At 33.5% G+C, this 24,456-nt stretch overlaps 2 protein-coding genes and 1 pseudogene across 3 annotated transcripts; 1 reads left to right on the forward strand and 2 right to left on the reverse strand.

Annotated features, from left to right (window-relative positions):
* Window positions 1-441: 441 nt before the first annotated feature.
* LOC106770546 lies at window positions 442-4,401 on the reverse strand (annotated as a pseudogene).
* Window positions 4,402-9,074: 4,673 nt separating this feature from the next.
* Window positions 9,075-13,057, forward strand: LOC106772805 (kinesin-like protein KIN-14U). Of its 2 annotated transcripts, XM_014659398.2 has the most exons (10): window positions 9,075-10,040; window positions 10,161-10,244; window positions 10,331-10,492; window positions 10,594-10,700; window positions 10,804-10,991; window positions 11,077-11,241; window positions 11,333-11,551; window positions 11,747-11,784; window positions 11,952-12,079; window positions 12,160-13,057. In XM_014659398.2, exons 1-10 carry the CDS (start codon window positions 9,839-9,841, stop codon window positions 12,769-12,771), a joined length of 1,905 nt encoding a protein of 634 aa, XP_014514884.1. In that variant the 5' UTR covers window positions 9,075-9,838; the 3' UTR covers window positions 12,772-13,057. The 2 variants fall into 2 exon arrangements, with proteins under 2 accessions (XP_014514884.1, XP_022640932.1); XM_022785211.1 differs by lacking the exons at window positions 9,075-10,040; window positions 10,161-10,244 and having other exon boundaries at window positions 10,385-10,505.
* A 1,459-nt stretch (window positions 13,058-14,516) lies between these two features.
* On the reverse strand, window positions 14,517-23,692 carry LOC106772112 (serine/threonine-protein kinase EDR1). The gene is made up of 13 exons (XM_014658289.2): window positions 22,981-23,692; window positions 21,667-22,074; window positions 20,948-21,048; window positions 19,641-20,761; window positions 19,286-19,326; window positions 18,534-18,602; window positions 18,122-18,222; window positions 17,896-17,974; window positions 17,715-17,813; window positions 16,795-16,863; window positions 16,644-16,693; window positions 15,039-15,215; window positions 14,517-14,925 (listed from the first exon to the last, which is right to left on the reverse strand). Exons 1-13 carry the CDS (start codon window positions 23,437-23,439, stop codon window positions 14,790-14,792), a joined length of 2,910 nt encoding a protein of 969 aa, XP_014513775.1. The 5' UTR covers window positions 23,440-23,692; the 3' UTR covers window positions 14,517-14,789.
* Window positions 23,693-24,456: the final 764 nt, after the last annotated feature.

Genomic DNA, 24,456 nt, shown 5'->3' on the forward strand with positions numbered 1-24,456 from the left:
GAAATATTGATAGGTGCTATGAAAATACACATAACCAAAGTAAGGTCGAAAAAACAAACAATCATAAAAACTTGCAACTTGATTTGTCTTACAATCACCATATTTTACATGTTAGCATCATATTTTGGTTTTTCCTAATATATATCAAGTTCTCAAAAGTTAAAATCATAAGCGAACAAAATAACCTATAGTGAACTAAAAAATAATTTATCTTAATTGAACTGAAAATAATTTAAATAAACTTAATTAAACTATTTTGTCGGATTGAAAGACGAATAGATTAATCTAATCAAAACTTAAGATGGATTAGGTCAAGTCACTACAGTTATTGTCTTTGTTAATTAATAATTCATTACAGTAGAGTTAATTTTGTCCAGTCATCAGAACACACCTAGAGAAATGAATAATGTCTTTCTTTTTTCTAATTAAAGGAAATAATACTGTAGTATCATCATACAAGTTAGAAACAGAATGTTTACAACTTGTATCAATCATATGCATCATTCTTAAAAGTTTGCATACTCTAACAATGAATAAACGCAAAATTGGCATAATCTGCAAACAAGTTTTCTTCTTGGCAGACACAAACGTTACTTGGTATTTTCGTTAGAAGAAGGTAACGAATTATTCAATACGCATTGGAGAAACCACCCTGGGAAGTCTTTTTCATCCTCAGTACCATCTAAATGGGTTAACTTTTTCCCCCATTGGCCTCCATGGCTTCCCTCAGTAATAATGGAAAGAAGGGAAATGTCTGAGAATTGAAACGGAGGATAAACCACTGCATTAGTCTCAGAACTACCATCCATTCTTAAAGCTGTATGACTTCTTATACCAATATCCTTTCCAGGTAGTAACTCCCCATTACTGGGGGCTGCACATTCCATTCTTTCCTTTCTTTTTCTCAGCCAATCACCGAAGAGCCCTTTCAGTGTTTCTTCACCCATGTTAACCTGTTCAGTAAGCTAAAAGTCACAAACTCTTTCCTTATATCTAAACAAACAAACAAGTCATATGTTATTCCCTTGTCTCTGTCACATTAACAACTTATTTTCCCTTTTTTAGGTGTACTCTTACATAAACAAATACTCCTTTCTCTAATCAATTAACCTTTGATATTCAATTAAGTCTTCACATCTCGTTTACCTTATCATCTTTAGGCTTGCCTACAATATTAAGATCTGCCGAAGACATCTCAGCAGAAAAGCATTGAGGAGAGTCGAAATGTACTGACAAACATCCAAATCTGGTATCCACTGTGAACCATGGAGGAATGTTATTAACCTGTAGCAGTATGGAAAAACAAACAAATAAAAAACTAGCCCCAAAACTGAAAACTAATATAGTTAGAACAAGTAATAACTGAGTCAAATTGGTGATGATGAATATCAATACCTTCTCGTGTAGGTCCTCCTGTTTTTCCTCTAATGAAACCTACATAAGTTCAAATGTAAAGTATGAGTTATTTTGAACCAACCGATGAGCCCAATTAACTATAGTTGCACTTTGAAAATTATAAAATGAACACTATGCTCATTCCTTACTATACGCTGCCAACAAGATTACCAAATGAATGTAAAACTGATTCTTACGTTTCCAAAGTCCTCAACTAGAGCACCTTTTGTAATTTCCCACAGCTTCACTGAACCAGAAGTATCCTATAAAGAGCCATTTATCACCATGGAAGACGGCAAAAAGATTACGGAATAAATCTCAATATTAACATTCTTTTGCATAATAACACGAACAGAAAACACCATGATTACCTTTGTCAGGACATGCCTCTTATCATCCAAAACAGCATTTTGTACCATTGCAGGGATACCAGGAATAGTTAATGTTGGTTGTTTATATACAGGAACCTATTGATGTTTGTAATTTTGACCAAAAAATAAAGTATCAGTGTCCCAAACAGAGTACTAGAGAACATTGATTTGTGAATAGAAATTTCTTTAGACGACAGTTCCTTCCTATCCCAAAAAATAAGATATACCAAAGAGGGAGACATAAACAAATTAGTGTAATGTGTTCCCAGAGAAATACAACAACACTAGCTAGATAAATTAATAAAATCAGCGCGTTGGACTTTTGAGAGAAACAAATATAACATACAGGAGTAGATTCTTCTAATGACACCCTTGCTCTCGAAAGTGACAAATTTCCAGTTAATAGAGAATTGTCTCTTTGGAAAATCTTTCGAGGGTTGCGTCCTTCAGCGCTCCATCTGTGAACTGAAGAGCCCGTTGATGTAACCCATATGTTATCATCATGCAAAGCCAATTGAAGAATAGGATTTTCCTCAGTACAGAGCAAAGTACTCTCTCTTGTTTGCAAGTCTGTCAAGTATACCTACACATATAAAACAATTAGGAATCACCAAACGAGCTTCAATGTTTAAGCACAATAAAGAGATGAAGTGCACTCACTGAAAGATCTCTGCCACCACTGTAAACATGACTAAATGTTGAAGTGCAGGCTAGAGCCCAAACAGAATCTGTATGAACTACATAAGAATGAATACAACGTCGCTGACCAATATCCCAAAGCCTATAACGAAAAATGGTGAGTTTAGCCAATCACGTCATAAAAGGAAATTATTATAACACCATACAGATGCACTTTACCTTATCCTAGAGTCTGAAGATCCTGATATGCAAAACCTGCAATAATAAATGTTAAAAACAATATCAAACGCTTGTGTGGGGGAGAAACTATTGCTTAATCTACAGGAAGGGATGGAGAAAAGAGTAGAAAAACGTGTTGAATCAACAAACCTTCCAGTACTATCCAAAAGTAAAGCCCTGATGTTATCTGTATGTCCTTTTAGCTTTGAAGTCTTTGATCCAGATCTCGGATCCCAAACACGCACAACCTGAAAAAGATAATAACCCCACTATCCTAGCTAATGAAATTCAATCTAATATAATATAATGCAAAGTAAAAGCAGAAGCCAGAAGTGAAAACGTGAATAAGAATACCATACTTTACCTGTTCTGTACCACCAGAGACAAGAAGTGTTCCACTCTCATTCATTGCCAATGCATAAAGAGATTTCTTAAACCCTTTGAGAGCAATTGGAGTGTATTCTTGAGTTTGAGTAGTGTCCGTGGATATATTATTTCTTAAGTTGGTGGTCACTGGTAAGGAGTTTCCTGAAGCATTAGCACCATTTAAATTATCACCATCCATCGTACCATTGCATTTAGCAACTGGAGCTAGTGCAGCTTCAATATCCCATATAAACATCTCTCCGCCAAGACCACCAGAGGCAACCACGGTGTTCTAAAATTCACGATACTACTAAAAGATCAGAAATGGATTTGATAAGATACAAAAATATTTAAGCACACAACAAAACCAAGAAAAGCCATTTTCTTCGTTTCCTATTCAAAACAAGTATGAAAAAGTTTAAGTGTACATTACATCTTTTTCAGCTGTAGCAAGGCAAGTAACATAATCTTTGTGTTGTCGGAGTGTTCTAGTACATGTTCCATTGGACAAAGCATTCCATGTCTGGCACAAACATACGACAACAAAGTTAAACAAAAGTGTGGCGAAAAAACTAAATTGGTACTAATGTATTTTCATCATATCAGTAGAGCAAGGATAAATTACAACAAATAACAACTAAGAATCGACAAACCTTAATGGTTGTATCTGAAGAACATGAAACAAGAACATTATCACTGACAAGAACAGCATCATTAACCTGCAAATTACACACATAATTAATACAAAAGCCAAAAATGTTAAAAACAAAAGGAAAAGAAAAAATCTTAAGATAAATAAAGATCACCCAGTCAACATGAGACTCAAAGTTAGCAGAGAATGATGGAATATCGTCAACCAATGCCCATCGTTTTAGCGTGCTATCCCGACTTCCAGTGAAGAGATAATCACACCCATCAGATGGCGCAGACTTAAGCAGAGACAAACAATTTATGCCTGCAGAATGCTGCCGAAAAGAACAATTTTTTTAAGTTAGTATATAAAATTCATAAACCAAGAATAATTTCAATTTTTTGAAGGTTTTTTGCCTTAAAAAATGCACGATTAATGCGAAAAGAGTATATTACATGTAATCATTGAAATAAAAATCCAAGTGCATGAACAAAGTGACAAAGACAATAGAGTGCACAAAAAACTATCGATAAAGCCTTGATTGACTACAAGGTAAAATAATGGGTTTAAGGAAAATGTGAAAGAAACAATCTGCATGGATAAAGATGCAAGTTACAAAAAAACAAACATAAAATTCTCCCATTTTCGTATAAAAGAAGAACAAAGAAATTATGAGTTCACCTTTGTGTCATCAGCATTATTTACAACGTACGATAATCTCTTCTCCTTCCGAGGTCGATTTGAATTGGTTGCCTTCCTCGCATTACCAACGCGTTGCATCGCTGAAATATGTCATTCCACAAATGAAAAATCACATAACAAATAAACAAATAAATTACAAGATATGTAAAGGTGTTATACTCATTCCCTAACCGAGATACAACTCTTGAAAATAATCCAACTATGAGTAGAGTTCGATATAAATAACAAAATTAAACACATGAGAAAAAAAAATCCAAAAACCTAATATTTGAAGTTTTAGGTTAAATATAATGTCAACTCCTTATTTTGATTAACACTGAATATATATATATATATATATATATATATATATATATATATATAAATATACCAACAAATCATTATAGTCCATAAAATATCAACCTTTCACTCAAGCACTATATTGTATTAGGCATTTAATTCTTTTCGTATGCAGTAAAAGAATTTCTGTTAAGTGGAATTGCAATTGCAACTAGTAAACAAAATAACAAAACCAAATACCATATAATCACTTAAAAAGCCAAAGGTACAGTCGAAGTAGGATCTGTATCGTTATCAAATGATAAATAACGTCAAAATTGAACTTACAACAAAAGTTTTTTCCCTACCAATTTATCAATAATTTAACAACAATTTCATGCTCAGAACTTGAGTCAATAGAATGCACATAATAAAAATAAAAAATCAAATAACAAAAGTAACCACTTTTAGATCTTTACCTGGATTAAAAAATACGAAGGCTAAGAAATCCTAAATGGTCTGCATAAAAATTTTCATAATAACAAGAATGCATTAGAAATATAAAATGGAAATATGAAACAAAAGATGAAGTATGAAATCTCACCAGTTATAATTACAAAATTTTGTTACACATAAAGAAGAAAGAAGGGAGTGAAGAATGCATGGAAAATATAATTGGTGTTGGATTGGTCATTTGAATTGGTATATTCTTTTATAAATTGATAGTAAGATTGTCATTTTGGTATATATTTTTCTCAAGATTTGAGCCTAATTTATCGCATTACCGTTTCATTATTTGATAAATCTATCACATTTTCAGTTTACAACTGTAGATGTAATTTTTTTAATATGTTAGAATTTTAACTGTTTTTGAATGGAATATTCTTTTTCATCTTGAGAGAAGAGAATGAGTCTTAGAAACAAACTCATTTTTTTCAATTGAAAAAAAAAATTCTTTAAATTTTAAAAAATATGTATTAATTCAGTCATATTTTCATCGTTAACGTAATTATTAATAAACATAATTATGAATATTATTTTATAAACATATTTGATGGACATATATTATAAATATTATTTGATTGACATAATATTATAAACAGGATTTCTCATTATTTAGTTATGTATATATTTTTATGACTAATAAATTTTAAAACAAGAAAACTTATCTTATTTCTTATATTCTTTAGTCACTAATCAACTCCTACGTAATTATATCAACTTCTACTTAATTAGGGACATTATTTAATAAACATAATTATAGATATTATTTTACTATTAATTTAAAAATATATTCTTAATATATGTATATATATGGATTTACTAACTTTCGTGTAATTACATTTTAACAATGTATAACAGGTTTTAGTAAACAAAATTACCCTAATACATTATAGATTTTAAGTTTTTAAAGTTAAAGATATTTTAATAATTTTAAGAATATTAAAATACCTTTAATCTTAAAACTTAAAATTGATGATATATTAGAATATTTTTATCTACTAAAATCCGGTATATATATATATATATATATATATATATATATATATATATATTTACACCAATTAAACTAAAGACAAAAAATATTACTCGAATAAAAGTTCATCAAATAATGTCCGTAATATTAAGTCCATTAAATAATGTCCATAATTATAATTATGTTCACATCATACGCTACTAATATATCTTCTAATAAAATAAATAAAATATCTCAGTATATTTTAAAAATTGAATTAAAATTTTTATTAAAAATGATTTATATTTTATTAATAGCTTACCTTTTTCACCTTCTTAATTCAGTTACTTTCGTTAATCATTCCATCTCATAAGAATGTATCTATTACTAAAATAATAACCCATAAATAATATCTCATATATACTTTCAAATTAATTCAGTTATTTTTGTTAATTTAAAATTTTTAACTTTTTTATGTGCTTATAATCTTGTATCTCCAAAAATTAAAAATTTATTTTAATATTTTTACTAATTATTCAATATTTTTAAACATTTTTAACCTCTCATTACCGTTTAACTTGAGAAATTATAATAATAATATATTTAAAAATGTGTACGCATGCAACGACAGTTTATTTTAGTTATAATGTGAATCACAAGCCTTCGATAGGAGTATTTCCAAAATCAGTTATTATCTACCATGGTTTTGAATGTATTTTCTAGTTGTTTATATTATATTATATATATATATATATATATATATATATATATATATATATATATATATATATGTTCCGATCGGGATTTTGTCCAAGCTTTCCTACACAATTTCCCGTTCCGAACCGTCCGGTCCTTCACTGATCCAACTCCAGTCCGATTGTCCTCCTGCGTCAAGGCCGGTCGGTACCTGCCAATGACACTCCGACAGTGTTCTATCTTTTCTGATAAAAGGAAGAGATAGAGAGAGAAAGAGAAATAAATGTGCATTCAATGTATCCTTACCTCTTACCTTTGACTCCTATTTATAGTTTTTCTCATGGGTCAATGATTAGTGAAACCTTAATCACGGCCCAATTGCAGGCCTGTTGAGGCTAATTTAGTTTTACCTTAATCTTGAATGCTTATGATACCTTAATCTATGTACTCTGCCGGCCGTCCCTATTATGTCAAACAAGGAAAGATTTGATGCTGGTCGCGATTCTCGATCCCACAGTATGTTGGCGCCCTGATCGGCATATTTTTAACGTAATGACGCATTTGACCGTCCGGTCTTCCCTGATGAGTTCAAGGTTTTTCTTATGGACGTGTTTGTGACCGGCTATGATTATTGACAGTCATGCAGACACGACAACGTCGTACCGTGGTATCCCGACTCCCGACATGGCTTGCTTGGTTACCGGTCCGTACCTACGGCAACTTGGGGCTCATCGCCTAGGTCATATACGTTTCGTCTCTCAGGATTTCAAAGAACATTGAGCATGGAGAATGCAGTTTTAACTCGTGCTGATAGGACTTCATGTGAATTCTTCAAAGTTTTTCTGATAAACAAAGGTTAGTCCCCGCCGCCAAGACCGGGCTTCACCATCGTGTTTCCTCGGGTTTTGGCGCGGCGGTCGTCCCGACTATCCCTAAGACCGTCCGTCTCCCTCTTTACAGTACAATATATATATATATATATATATATATATATATATATATATATATATATATATATATATTCTTAACATAGAATCGTTTAAGTATTCCTCAATTAAATGATTACAAGTAAAAATCTAACATATAAATTTAAATAATATTTAATATTCTTAATATTCATCCAAAAATGTTTAAAAATTTAAAACATGTTTAAATCTTATATTCAATATCAATTTACTCAATTGACTCGTGATTCCTTTATATGATTAATTTTGTCATATAAAATTAAATTATCTTTGAATCAAATCTTAATTGTGACTATAATATTATTCTTAATTTATTTTTTAACAAAATTTAAAATAAAATAAAAATCTGAAATGAGAATTCCTTTCTGAACAAAATGGTGCTAATAATCTCAATAACTAACCTAACACTCCTAGACCGAGGTAGCATAAGAAGTGATGCAAAAAATTTAGGTTTAATGTATCAATATGTCTCTATTTTCGTTCAGAATCTCAAATAGGTCCCTTTCTTTTTCGGCGTCTCAATTAAGTTTTTATTTTCTTAAAATTGAATCAAATAGGACCTTTATTTCATTTTTTAATTCAAAAATTAAAAAAATACAATTCAGTCACGTTTTTAATATTACGTAATAAAAAATTACACTGTCAGCATACCCTTTCTAACGGCGTCATCTCAATTTGACGGAAATGTCCTATTTAATTCAATTTTACAAAAATAAGAACTCAATTAAGACGTCGAAAAAGAAAGGGACCTATTTGAAATTTTGGACGAAAATTGGGACATATTGAACCATTAAACCAAAAATTTAATAAGTACAACTTCCAAAATCTATTGTTTTTTATGAGGTTTGCCAACAAGGGTAGCTCAGAGAATGGAAAATTTAATATACAAAACATTTATTAAACAATTTTTAATTCATGATAACTTCACTACAACTTTTAATAAACATAAATCAAAATAACTTCATTTAAAAAAGGAAAAAATATTAAATAAACTCAACCATTATTTAAAAAAAAAATGTTTGACAAGTAAACGTGGTCATTACTTTTTAAATATTCTGGACCATATTACAACAGATGGTTGGTACATACAGAGTTCTATTTTTTTTAGCAGACTTTAAATGCTAAAAAAGCACAGTGACATATCATAAGATGTAGCAGTATCTGAATCTCATTTATTTATTTTCTTCATGTAGAAATTAAAATGTTACCAAGTAAATACAGTTATATTTTTTTATTTCTTTATATAAGGAGCAAATATACGTAATTATTATACAATGCAATAAATAGAGTATAAAAATATCTCTCTTCAATAAATTTTTTGAATGCCAGAAAGGATGAACCAACCACGTTCTCCATTGCTTGCTTCTGGTCAAAGTTTAACTCAAAAGCACTGACACTGAGTAGTGAGTTTCGTTAGCAAAAGGAACATCCTTTTCGCTTTAATTTCAACTCTGCCACTCCGCTCCTCACGCTCCCATCAAAACTCAACCTTTATTACACTTCAAGATCTCATCTCGACCAACAAAAAAGATTCTTACTCCGACGCTGTTCTTGTTGTTATCATCATCATCATCATTATTATTATTACTTGTTTTTCTTATTATTGTAGTATTACAAACAAACTCCTTTTTTCACTCCCAATCAGTAATCAGGATCCTCCAGTGTTCAATCATTGAAAATAACCAACTTCCTCTCTACACCTTTTACTTCGTTGTGTGTGAGTTGAAAATCCGTGCCATTTTGATCCTACTACTTCTTCAAACAGTTTTCTCCTTTTATGTTTACTTTTTTTCTTTTTGGGTATATGGTTTACTTTACATGAATCATGGGAAATGTTTCTTCTATATTACAGTTTCATTATAACGCGTGTTTCGCTTGCTCCATTGCGTGTCTCGAGGTTAAGGGGTTCAAGTTCAACCTATAGTGGGCGTCTAGAAGCTTCCTTTCGTTGATCGTTGTTTCTCATGAGTCAGTTAGATTGACCTTTAGCTGATAGGAACCGGAAAAAAAGGGAAAGAACAGATCTTTGGGTAGTACTAGGTTGCAGTGATAGCTTCTGTAACTTTCATAATCGTGTCTTATATAATAAGGTCTTTTATTTTAGGGGCTGTGTTTCATTTCATGTTCTTGGGTAGTGATAATGCCTGTTCCCAACAGCGAAGAGCAAGTTCTGTTTGCTTTGGAAAATGCAAGTGAGGTTTCAAAGTCACCCTCGTTGGATTTGAACCCAGATTCAGATTCAGTTGATGGGTCCCCACCTGTTTCCACCGTTTACACTGATGTGGGTGTCGTGCCAGAACACCAAAAGAACGAGCTTGAGCACTTTATATCCAATTTAGAAAGTATGAATAATTGAAGTCACACCCGTGTCTCTGTTTCATTGTATTGTGGCTTACGGATTTAAATCTGTGAAATAAAGTTGCTGATTCATTTTTCTGGGTCGGGCTGAATTGCTTGTGTAGGAGAAATAGAGGAGTTGAGGGTCAAGCAGAAGAAATTGGATAAAAAGCGTAGAGAAGCACTGAGCAAGATATTGGACATCAAAGGTACTGATATACTAATTATATATTGACTGAATAAGGTTATTGTTAACTGTTTATAAAGTGTTGAAGAATTGTGTTTTGCTATCCAGGGAGCATTCGAGTATTTTGTAGAATTCGACCAAATCTGGTAACGGAGAAGAGAAGAATTTCTGAACCGGTATCAGCTGGACCAGAAAAAATTCGGGTTAAGTGGGGAGGAACAAAGAAAGATTTTGAGTTTGATAAAGTTTTTACTCAAGAAACAAGCCAAGGCTAGTATTAACTGTCGGTATGCTTGCAAATTTTGATTATCTTATTGTAGTTCCAAGTTGTACTAAAGAGGGGGTATTGTGCGCTTGTTTGAACTCTGCAGAAAGTGTTTTTGTTGAGGTTGAGCCAATTCTGAGATCTGCAATGGACGGGCACAATGTATGTGTGTTTGCTTACGGTCAAACAGGCACAGGCAAGACATTCACCATGGTTAGTCAATTCAACGTTGTGTTGCTATTATTTGTGTGCTTGTGCTAAACACTTCTGTTACCTAGTATATGGGGCAGCATTGACATGCAATAGTTGTTTTTAGGATGGTACAAACGAGCAACCTGGGATCATTCCGCGTGCTCTTGAAGAGCTCTTTCATCAAGCCTCTTTGGATAGCTCATCTGCTTTCACCTTTTCGATGAGCATGTTAGAAGTTTATATGGGCAATCTCAGGGATTTGCTAGCTCCAAAACCGTCTGGTAGACCACACGAACAACCTATGACGAAGTGGTAACATATTCTTGTTCCTTTTTCAATGATTGAATTCCATGGAATAGTACGTATGAAACTCTGGCTAACTGACCCCTTTGTATAGCAATCTCAACATCCAAACCGATCCAAAGGGGTTGATTGAAATTGAGGGTCTCTCGGAAGTTCAAATAAGTGATTATGCTAAAGCAAAATGGTGGTACAACAAGGGCAGAAGGTTCAGATCCACCTCGTGGACTAATGTGAATGAAGCATCAAGCAGGTCACACTGGTGGGTCATAGGTCTAGTTAGATACTTCAAAGTATTTTAATGGTTTTCTCAGCTTGATGGTTACTTTATCTGTTTAGCTTCATATATCTAGCTTAACGAGGATAAGCATATTTCGACGTGGGGATGCTTTGGAAGCTAAAAGTGAAGTAAGCAAACTGTGGATGGTTGATCTTGGAGGCAGCGAACGGTTGCTTAAAACTGGAGCCAAAGGACTGACACTGGATGAGGGCAGAGCCATTAATCTTTCTCTTTCAGCTTTAGCTGATGTTGTTGCAGCTTTGAAAAGGAAGAGGGGCCATGTGCCTTACAGGTAAATACAATGCAGATTTTGATTCTGTCATTGCCAATTATGTTCCAGCTTCTACATCCTTTGTGTGCCTTAAAAATCAATATAGCTACAGAGATGAGTCCTTTTTTACTGCGGCTAGTTTTTTTATACTATTTTTGTTTCTTTCTCGACAGTCAAAGTACAAGTGGTTAGTGATTCATGCTACTTTACTTGCAGGAATAGCAAGCTGACTCAATTACTCAAAGATTCTCTTGGTATGATACTATTTCTTGATTTCTAAACTAAATTGTACACCACCAACTTTTGTGCACCTTGTACAAAATTATAAATTCATACAAGTTTAAATATTTACGTTGTCTTAGCATGTGCTGTTTTATATCTAAAATATAAAAGGTCTGATCTTTGTAACCACATACTCAAGGGTATGGCTCAAAGGTTTTGATGCTCGTGCATATAAGCCCATCTGAAGAAGATGTCTGTGAGACAATTTGCTCCTTGAACTTTGCAAAGAGAGCGAGAGCAATAGAGTCCAACAAAGAAGTGTCCGTGGTAATTTTCTTAATTTTTTCTTAAGCAAGTTCCTCAGTAGACACTGTTTTAAGATTGCTGACTGCATGCATACACTGTAGGAAGTGAAGAAGCAAAGGGAGAAGAAGATTATGGAGCTAGAGGAAGACATAAAGGAAGCTGAAAAACAACGCCAGAATTTAAGGGAAGAAACAGAGAAGATTGAGTTGAAGTTAAATGATAGTAAAAAGCTCTTATCAATAAGAGATAGTCTTGTGGAAAGTGATGACATGAAAGCCTCAATTAGTCCCAAAGATGATGTGAAAGAGGTGATTGAAACTCCCAAAGCATCTAAGAAGCCCATCAAAAGAAACTTCTCCAACTCAATGCCTCGATTCATGACTTCAACAGTGGCAAGTCGCCAAAGGCAAAGTGCTGCAGAGCGAGACATTGGCACTGTGAAATTGAAAAGCTATAGATCAACAATGGTGTCGAGAAGCTCCATCCATTTTTCGTATTCCCAATCGTTGAGTTATTCAGATATCCGCATCAAAGCATTGCTGCGAAATTCAAATGGAAAATCTGGGCATGGTGAAGCAGATAGTGTTCCAATTCCAGAGCCTGTTCTCACAGAAAGGCCTAAATGCAATGATTTGGAATCAAAAGTGACAACCCCTCGAAGCTTGAGAGTTTCGGTGGGTCGTCACAGAAGAAGGATGTCTGATCTGATATAAAGGTTGCAGATTTTTTGAAGGGATTGCATGTTTATAACATTTTGTGTATAACAAATAGTAGCGAGTGGTATACTAATAGGTGTGTTTGGTTGGTGTTTTCTGGGTTGGGATCTGTTAATTACTTCATTAACATGATCTTTCTCTGTTTTCAAGCTTGTTGGGTCGTATTGGACCTCTGCATACGTGATTCTGTAACTATTTGTTAAGACTAACTCACTCAAGTTTGACATCATGACCTTTTAAATGTAGATATGGGAAGAAAGTAAGCAGAGTGTTTTTTCTTTTATATCCTTTGTTACTAACTGCATCCACTCCTTTTGTTGCTGCTGATATCATTGCAGCACAGCAATTGCACGTAATTTGGGATTTTTTAGGGTTTCTTTTTGAACATATGAGAAAAATAATGAAAAAAATGTATTCTTTTATTTTATTAATGTTTTTTAAATATAAAGTAAAATTTAACAGAGTATAAATATTTATAATTTTTTAAATTTAAATAATAACTAAATTTTAAAACTAAATTTATTTTTCACAGTTGAATATTGAAAAAGATGAGAGATCACTCTGAAGAAAGGTTCATTCCAGAAAAATTCCAGCAGTTGTCATATATATTTATTTAGGAGAACTCGTTACACAATGTGAAGAGTTTGTTTCAGAAGTTCTGATATGAAAGCCTGTTCTAAAATGTAATATATTTGCTGAAAAGTTTAAGTATGTTCTGTTTTTTTTTTTCTTCAAAAATCTTAATCTGAAAGTTCAATTTTAAAAGTTGTTATGAAAAACTTGTTTTGAAAATTATTCAAAACAGATAATTGAAATTACTTTTATATAATTTTAAAAATTATGAAAAATCAGTTGATTGATACGTCATGATTGATTTTAAAAATTCGGTTAAATTAGATGCTTATTATATTTTTAATCAATATTTCCATATAATTTTCATTTTAAAATAATAATATTTAGAGAGTAAATTAAATAATTTTATTTTAGTCTTCTAAATATAAAAAATAATTTGTCTTATAACTCTTTTTTTTAAAAAAAAAAGTTTGTAAGTCTACATACAATACTTTGCTTGCAAGGCAATCATTTTAGTTCTGTATTTTTATCATTAAAACCTCTATTATATGTATACACATTTTTCTTTTAAAAAATATATTTACTCTAACATTTAAGCAACGAAGAGATTTCTTTTTTCAAATTACGGAAATTAAAAAACAATTTTAAATTTAGAGAACCATCAATAAATGTATTCCAAATTTGAAAGAATAAAAACATATTTAGGAGAAAACTGTATTGTACAAACGTTCATTATGAGTACGGATACAACAATTACTTTCAAAATACTGTATTTTTACATATTTTATTAGCTACATACGTATGAAAGAAAAATACACAAAAAGCTTATGAAGAATGAATTTATATACATACACACAAAATTACCTTTAAATTGATTGTTCTTTATTTCAATAATTTTTACAACTGTAGTCCTAAATTTTAAAAAATATATCTTTTTAGCTTATTTTCAATATGACATACTTTTATTCCTTTCATTGTGATTCATTAACATACTCATTAAAAAAATACCATTATAAAGTAGCCGTACTTAATTTTAAAAATTGCAAAATTGAACAGTGTCCGATATGGATTACTTATCAAGAGAGACATAGCAGAATAAGAGTTTCATTAACAAGATCAATGTATATGGTATAGGACGTTAAACCTTGAGCATGGTTGTAGACACTCCCGATGAAAACGTACCTTTTGCATAGTATAGAAATTTCTGCTTGGGAAGTACAGTAATTTACATATTACCGAGTTTTAGTTCCTCGGACAAGCTATCACAACAAATACAAAATGGCTCTCTGCAGTTGTTTGGCTGCAGTTGATATTTCCCTCAACACAAACATTTGCCGTTACAAGTTTCGATTTTTTTTTTTCTTTTTTATTGTATTCTTGTTACCTTTACACGCACATAAATATGCAGAATGCCTACTTATTCACACTTGAGGCGAGACTTTTCATGGGGTGGAATTTACAGAAATCTCCTGCGGCACGAGTGGAGGTACCTGGTCTTGATACGATGGGATAACCAGACGCTGCAGTGGCTTTAGAGCCACTGTGAGTTGTGCAAACGAGGGCCGCAAATTTGGATCCCTGACACAGGGTGAGGGAAAATAAGTTTAATTGCAAAATTTCCTGAAATCATTTAATGCTGTGTGGAAGGAAAAGAAAAGGAATAAATCAAATTTAAAGCTGAACATGCTTACTGTTGCCAACACTCCCATATTATTCTTGCAACTATAGGATCGACTTCCTTAGGAATTTCAAGTCTACGATTTTGAAAACCAACGGCACCAACAACTTGCATAGGATTCATTCCAGTCCACGGCAACCTTAGTGTAGCAAGTTCCCACAGGATGACTCCAAAACTATATACATCGCATCTGTATTTGGTATGATGATTAATAGAGATGCATCAATAGACAGCAAGAAAAGAAACATGCAAATATTTTAATCTAAATACATGTTCAAAATGTTAAATAAAGATCATAAATTTCCAGACTTTCGCTTCTTAGCCATGTCTACCAGGCGCTAAGTTTTTTAGTTACACATAAAAGTAAAAATACGATTTTTATGAATGGAGAAAACAATTCAGTAATTGAACACAACAACGAAATAAGGGTTAAGAATAATGTTTTTCATCAAGCGCAAATATGTAAAGAGTGCCTAGCAGACAGGGCGGTTTGGATCAACCCGATAATCCAAACCAAACCAATTAAAGTGGTTAATAACTCAAATTCAATTGGAACCAAACCAATCAAATATTATGTTCATTAGTTTAGGTATTGGATTTATGATTTACAAATCCAATAAACCTGAAACAAAACAAATGCATGTTTCTTATTAATATTACTATATATGAAATTTCATATATAATTGTTGTTTCAATCTCAAGTTCACCACATTGTTAAGGTCAATCACCCCTCATCTGAGGTATTATCTACTTTGGAATTTGTGTTTCGACATGGTTTTATCCTTACAAGGCATCTTAGAAGGTGAAGATGTGATAGGAAAATAAACCCCAGTCTCAATAGGGGACTTAAGGAAACCAATGGTTCGTGTTAGAATCTCATTATCTGTTCGACGGTGAGAATCAATGTTTAGATTCCAAGTTCACCAAGTGACATTGTTAGGATCAATCATCCCATCCGAGGTATTGTCCACTTTGGTGTTTGTGCTCCATCACGGTTTTATCCTTAAAAGGCGTCTTGGGAGAGTGAAAAGAGTATTTAAATTGCCTTAAGTTTTGACTCTTAAAAGATGTGGAATTATTAGATGTGGTAGGAACAATTATATAATTCTTTTTTATAATTTTTGCCACTATTTTGTTGCTTATCACTTTTAATCATAGAATTATGTACAATTTTTTTACTAAAATTATGTATTTTTCCTATTTCTCAAATAGAATATTGTATATCTGGATATCATTGGATCCAGTTGATCTAAACGCACCAATTCATTCTTCACCGACTTAGTTTGAATTTTTACTTTTTTATTTTTTAAATCTGAGCTAATGAAAATTGATTGGTTTGGACTTGATTTCCTCCCAAATCCAATCCCAACTGACCTAGGAATACATCCACCAGCAGACTCTGTTTTACTAGTGTGTTAAAATTGCTAACAGTATTCTTTTAATAGAACCAGGTCCGATGCTGTGATTAGCTCAATCCTGTTGTTCCCATTTTTAGAGACTCTCAGACCCAGTAGAGTGAAGCAGTTAAGGACAAGCATTGATTACACAGATACGATATGAAATGACAATGACAATCAAGAATAAGAAAGACCTTCATCTCAAATAAATAACAACTCACTTTTCATTTGAGGGTTCATTGCGGAGAACTTCAGGAGCCATCCACTCCGGCTAATATATTGAAAAAATAATGTCAGTGAAATGTAAAAGGCAGATAAGACATGCTGCATGTGCCTAAGAAAGGACCTATACAGATTTTCCCAAATTCTCACCGTTCCAGCAGTTGACTTGGATGACAAAAAAGTGTTGTGCTTCAACCTTGACAACCCAAAATCGCATACCTGTAGAAAGAACGGCTTACTTAAAACTAATATAGCCAATAAGATCATATAAAATACACAATAACTCAGCAATTCACGTATACATAATTCAAGAAATATATACTCGAAAGAAAATAATACCCACAAAATTATCCTTCGCATTGTAAACACACATTTGCCATACGATTACAACTGTTCAAAAACAAGCAAGCCAGACCAAACTCAAGCAACCCAACTACAAAACTGATCTGGTTTTGTTTTCTGTATCTGGTTGGGTTGATTCAAAATCCAAATTTCAGTTTGAGTTGGCTAAGACTAGTAAATTTCACAACTGTAGTAACCCAAAAATGTGTTTTTCATTCGTATGACTACATAATTTCAACAAGACATCATCATCAAGTTGTTGTCGTTATTATTATTATATTTTCTATATATGGTACCTCCTATATATAACTAACTAACCTTATATACACAAGTTTATCATGACAAAATTGATCATTTAGGTGGATGTGAACTTCCATATGTGCATCTCTCTCAGAAATTGATAGATGGCAGAAACAACACATTGCATATGGTAGCATGTGTTTACATTACCCTTCGTATAATATACCAAGACTGGGCTTACAAAATATCATGAAAATAGAAAGCTTTCTATGTAACGTGATCAGAAATGAAACCCAAAAAGCATGCAGGTTGCACAAATAATCAAATCACTATACTCAAACACCATGTTTTTTAAATCAATCTAGCTGACTTCACTAAACTAATGAACATATACATTTAATATAGCAGAAAAAGAATTCAGGAGCCTATACAAATGAAAAACAATGACAAACAAGGCAAAGGGACAGTATGAGTTGTCAATCATATACCTTAACATTCCAGTTCTTATCAACCAAAAGATTCGGAGACTTTAGATCTCGGTGAACAATTATAGGTGTGCTGGTGTGTAAGCAATTCATGCCCCTAGCCTGTAAATTTGGAGAGTTCAAATTGTGAAAGTTTATTGGTATAAATGATGGTTGAAAAGGAAGAAGTGTAATTATTTCATACCACGTCCAAAGCCATTTTTATTCTTCGTTTCTCATCGATCTGACAATTAGGGCGATGAAGTAATCGGTACAAGCTTCCTCTGCAAAATGGATATCAGTAACAATGGTGAGACATGTAAATATGGTAAGAGTAACATGAGAAACAGCTAAGGATTCCAAGGACAAATAACATGGTCAACAAGTAATTATTTTGTAAAAATATGTCATAATAGAAAAAAGCTATATACCTTGGTAAATACTCCGAAATGATTGAAAGATTAGGAGGACGAGTAACAGCACCCATAAAAAGAACAATATTTGGATGACGTAACCTACGCATTATCCGTACCTTGCAGCAAAAAGGATGGAAAACAGATTAATATTGGCCTTTAAAAAGGTATTGAAAGTAGATCCTTCCCATGAAACCACTGCCTACCAAGTTAACTTGTTCTTTTTCCCTATTGGTATTTTTGCTCAAATATTCTATGTAGTTTTAAATTGAAAGTAACAAAATTATTTTCTTTAAATTGACAGGTGTACACTATCTCTTTCATTTCTCTCATACAAATAATAATAATAATAATAAGAAGAAGAAGAAGAATGATAATAATAATAATAAAAATAATAATAAGCAAAACAGAAAACAAAATTAGTACTTACTTCTCTTTTGAATTCTGACAATGCAGCGCCTGAAAAATCCTGATCCAAAAATTTCTTTACAGCAACCTCCTGATATTTCAACAGCAGATCATCATTCAGAAAATCAGAGATTACAAATCCTTATGTTTTGGTTAAAAGTTCTGAAATTAAGAAACTGGGAGTTATGATTTTGAGACTTCAGTATCCTAAAAGAGATCTCATCATCTTTTTCCTTTTCTTTCCTTCAGATGTTTTGGCAATTGAACATGGGTCTAGTATATAAACTCCCCAAACTCACAAATTCTTGGGTATTGATCTTGTGCTTTCGTTTTAGCACAAGTTAAATTGAACCATTTACAAATCATGCAATCACAGTCAGCAATGCAATCATTATTAAATTGCTGTTGATGATGACACTAAAATGAAGACACATTATATAAAAACACAATCCCAACTCAGCAATAATTCTGTTTTCATTTTTTAACTCATTTACTGTAGTATTAAGCATCCATCTCACTTCACTAGAATGACGAGTTACTTGGCATATAGACAACTACAGACATTAACATCTATCCATTTTTGAAGAATGTTATCTAAATGATCTGACAGGTATCATCTCTATATTATCATTAGCGAGATCACTTTCACATTTGAATCATGCTGATAGAAGTACAGAATAACCATAATTAAGAACATGAAAATATAAGATTTTTCCAATTCAATCTATAACAATAATATTCTCAGCAAATATGAAAAGGAATTAAAGAACTCACCGTGCCATTCATGTCGGCATGGTATACCTCACCATATGAACCTATTAGAAAGAAAGTATGAACATATATATTAAAAAAAATTCAGAAACAAGTGCAAACTTAAAGCACACTACCAGCCTCCCCAATATAAAATATTGAAGAATTAATAAAGCCTGACATAACCATGCTTGCACAAATAGAAATAAAAATAAAATAATCAATTTAAAAATAGAGTGAAGATTAATGCTAGATTAGTGATTGATTTGCATCAATTGGGAGTCTCACTAAATTAAATAGTAATTCAGAGCAATGTCCTATTTTCAGTAAATATTATTGACGTTTCAAGAAGAAAATGAATGCAAATCATGTACATTACCTATACCAATTCTTTCACCAAGAAAGAGATCCTCCCATGGAATCTCACATTCACCAACGTCTACATCATCCAATATTTGATCCACCCTGTTTGTGATGGAATCAATTGATGAGCTAGGACTCTCTGGTTCCTTTAGTTTGAAATTGTTTCCCATGAATCTGTCATAAGTATGCTTCCTCCGGTCATGATGTCTTATTTCAGCATTATCAGGTTCTCGAACTGCCTCTACCATGAAGTTTTGAGAATTTTCCAGACCCCCCAGGTTAAAATCAGCATTGTGATCCTCAATCTGGCTCGGTTCAGGTACAGATGATGAAACTGAACCAGTACCATGTGCCAAAGTTTGAACATTTACATCATTATTTAAATTTGAATTATATAATGGTTTAGAACTAAGGTCAACATTTTCAGATGTAGCAGAACCATTGGAAACAAACAAGGGAGGTTTGTACTCATTAGGGTTATAATTAGTTTTCCTGGGGTCTTCATTATAGGCATGACGGTTCTTCTTTGTCAGTAGCACTGGGGGCCGACCAGAAACAGTATTATTTTTAGTATTTTTAATCTCAGGAGGTTTAATTTCTACGGGTTTGTTAAGCCCAGAGGCCTTCCCCATTCCTTTTATTTGGAATGGGTTAAGATCTGCAAAAAGGTTTCGAGAGTCATTGGAGCTGTTTTGAGTATATGGTACAACATTGACATTAAGTCTCGTCCCATCACCGATTGTATTCATTCCGAGGGTCCCTTTGTACAGAGAAGTACCAGACAACGCAGGCAAATTCTCCAGTTGATTAGGGGACCCTCTATTAGAAATTTTAGAAGGACCAACGCCAGTGTCTCTTCTCAAACCTATGTTTGAAGGCTCTGATTTCTCAAAATATGATTTTCCATTCCAAGGCAGTGAATGATCTTTTATCACAGAATTTTGACTACTACCTTCACCATGAGATGGTTGAATAGGTCTTGAGTAAGAAAATTCAGTATCCTTGGAGGAAGGTAAATTGGGTAAAATCTTGGGATTAAAAGCCTTGTTAAAGGCACTATCCTTGGTGCTCAAAATATCAGCTGGCATAAGTGGGATAAGTATCCCTGGAGCAGCCATGAGATCAACCAAAAACTCCCTGAAAGCAGAGAAGGAGATATCAGTACCACAGAAGCTGAAGAACCACATAAACTTTCTGGGTAAACTTATAGACATCTAATGATTGCATCAACCAGTGCCAATAGTACACAGGCATGCATATGAGAAGCAAATGAACGCACAAATTAGTAAGCTAACATATACATGAAATACAAAGATCCTTAACCTTTCGTCCAACTTTATAATGTTGACAGCATCATCCTCCACACCAGTGTAATGACTCCCTTTTACCAGTCTACAAGGCATGTTAATGTTGTCAGCTAATACCTGAATGCAGAAAAAAAAAACAAGTACATTATTACACAGGCAATAGGTCAAGAAAAGTTCTGCAAATCTTGATAAAATTCATAAAGAACTATAATATGATCCCCTAAAATGCACACAAAAATTACTGAAATTTAACTGGAAGATATGTTCTCAAATCTCGTATTTAAAACTAGCTTTGCAACTACATCACAACTAAGCCAAGGTTAAAAACCTAAAGAAGCTTTAGTCCTATTGATGAGCAAAGTCGGCCATAAGTTTAATGACTCAATCTTGATAAATGGAGCACGATTTCTCATTTCTTTCAGCTAAGCATACATAGAGCAAATATATTTCTTAATGCAAGCTCAGGCTAGATTAGTAGGGGATATTTTTATCAGCATGAGTAATTTTAAAGAAAACTATTCGAAGTACATCTATTAATTTATTAATGTTTTCATTTCAAGAATGTTATCGAGTGATATAATCATTTGATAGTTATAGCAGATATCACGTTACACTTCTTTTTCTTTTAATGTAGTTGTGTCTGATTTTTTGAGCAGGTTATGACTGCATTAATTACCAACAATTACATTACGGCTAACAAGAATTTTAATTACCAATAAAAGACATAATACTAACCTTGAAAAGCAAAGCACGATGTCTAGAGAGCCCAATATTTAAGGACCCAAGAGGCAATACAATTGTGTGAAGATTTGTCCTTAACTCTGCTCTTGTTTCTGTCCATCTTGCTAACATAATATTAGCATCCTTTACAGGACCACCCATATGACTTGTAACAAGTTCAGCAAGCCTTTGTGCCAAACTAGTGACCGGGCAGTCTAATGCAATACATTGTGCAATTTGTATCAGTTCTTCCAGTGCAGGATCAATTGTTCTATTCACAATGACCACCTCAGAACCTCCCGGATTTGCTTCAAGATCCGTTCGAGATGGCATCTTTCCTTGCATCACTGAATCATTAGAGGGCCCATATACATCATAAAAACCATCTACTACTTTCTCCTCATAGTCAAGCACATTATATTCCTGATCAACAAAATAGGAATGAAAGATAATCAAAACAGATGTAGTTCAAGAAAGGTCACTAAACGAAAAGGTGAAAAAGCATCAATGGAGGTGAAACAAGTTCCATGTTCCTTAACTACATTTTATAATTTTATTATTTCTATCTTGGTGCTGAACAGATAAAAATAAATTTAAGAGACCATGTTCACTTAATACAAAGAAAATTTCCACGACAATGACATAGTTAACCAATACCATGTGGTGAAGTGGGTGAGTGTGTAATAATGGATATAAAGCATATACTTCTACAATTTCCTTAAAATTGCTATGCCGTATAAAACTAATGCAATTCAAAACGATAGCCAGAGTGTCAAACATACACAACATCTGTACAACAATCAACTGCTGATTATGACAGAAAATTCATCGTATCATAGTGTAAAAATGTAAACTGTCCAACCAAATGTTTGCCAGTGCACCAACTCAATCACAAAAGTTCCTTGTTTTTTCAACATCAAGCACCCAAATAAACACCCGGTGATTCAAATAACAGCATCCCACATTTATAATTCCTAGGGATTTATCGCAATTCCACAAAAAACCACCCAAATATTCAACATCATTTGACCACTGCTTGCCCTATCAATCAGATTCTACCGAAGTTCCGTCTACTTTCTGCAGATACCAAATTTTAACTCGCTGATCAAAAACGCATTTCGAACCTCACTGGAGTACTTAGCCCTAGACACATATAAAGCCCCGAATCTAAGTTCCGATACACAACTGAATTTACTGAAAGAACAAATAAATAAAAATCTAGAATGAAACCCACTCAGTATAAACCTCTACACTTCACAGCTTTGCCTCAATAGACCACAATGAAAGAGAAAAACTGCAAGAAGTGGATTACAACAACTAAGACCTTACCCAGTACTGCCTCGACAGCGCCTCCGACGCGTCGTCCTTGTTCCTCGCCGAATCGATTCGAAGACCTCCTAGACTTAACAGCGTCGCCGCGTGGATCTGATCCTTCTCAGGATCGTCGCGGAACTCCGAATTGGAAGCGCTGATAGCTAGGGCTAGCTGCACCTGAAACTCCTCCTCCGACGAGAAAAAGTCCTGCCGATTTACCACCGGACTCAAGCCGCCGGCGGGAGTAGCCACTCCGGTGGAGGCAGACGCTGTGGCCGAGGCCGAGGAGGGACTCGCAGGAGTGGCGCCGGAGCTTTGAGAGTGATCGGCGGCGCATGAGGGCGACGGCACAGGTGGCGAATTGTCATTGGATCGCTGAGGATCGTGGTTGCCACCTATGTGAAGCTTCTTGAAGATGTTCTTCATCCTCTCTCTTTTCTCCGTCGGTTTTTCCTTCTTCACTCTCTCACTCATCAAAGCAGCTCAGAAAGAAATTGAAGTCACTTTGGAATTCTAAATATCAATCGAAATCTCTTTCCCTGATTTTCAGTTCAGCAGTCGGTTCCTTTTCTCGCCGATTTCTTTTCTCTTCAACTTTCTCCCCCTTTTCTTCGTTTTTTCTGTGCGGAGGGTCAAGGGACTCCAAGGGAAAAAAAGTGTTAGGAGGGAAAAACTTGGGCGAGTAGAACAAGCGTTGGAATGGCCGGTAATCAAATGCCCTCCCACTTCCATTAAATTACGAAAATGACATGCACACTTGGATACGCTACGATCACCGCGCTATATGAACGCGTCCATTCGATGTTGACATGGGAACCTACGTGTCTCCTGAACTCTCTACGTGGAGCTCTCAACTTCCTAACTCCGCTTATTCCTTTATACATGCTTTTTCCTTCATATAATCATTCGATTTTCAAGCTATAATTTTGTCATTGTTTCGGCTGTGAAATGGAAGAAATATCAATCCAACAGTATTCATAGAAAATTATTGCAATTGATTCTCTTTTTTTTCTCCTTCTCGGTGCCGTTATATGATGGAGATCGCAACAAAAATTCTACTTTATGTATGTATGAAAATAATAAACGAAAAAAACAAAAAAATTATTAACTACAAAAATTAATAAGATTGACAATGACTTTCACAATTAATTAAAATTCATTAAAAGTTAGGAAATCATATCTGAATCTCGTTAATTAAATCCTTCTAACTTGTAAATTATTTTCAAAGAGCGGTCTAGCTTCTAAATTATTTTCAAAATCAACATAAGAAGTTGACAAGCTTATCCTTTAGGTTTGGCTGCAGACTGTTTATGATGCTACCAAATTGTTCTATAGTTATTTTCAATACTTCAGATATTGACTCTCCAAATGCAATGAACGTTTAATAATAGTAATAATAGTCGTTCCCCAGACTATTGAGAATGTATGCCCCCAAATTAATGTGTAAACTTAATTGCACACGTATTTCTTGAAGAAAAAGAACCCTAAAAC

This window comes from Vigna radiata, chromosome 8 (assembly GCF_000741045.1).
Source record: "Vigna radiata var. radiata cultivar VC1973A chromosome 8, Vradiata_ver6, whole genome shotgun sequence".
NCBI classification, from domain to species: domain Eukaryota; kingdom Viridiplantae; phylum Streptophyta; class Magnoliopsida; order Fabales; family Fabaceae; genus Vigna; species Vigna radiata.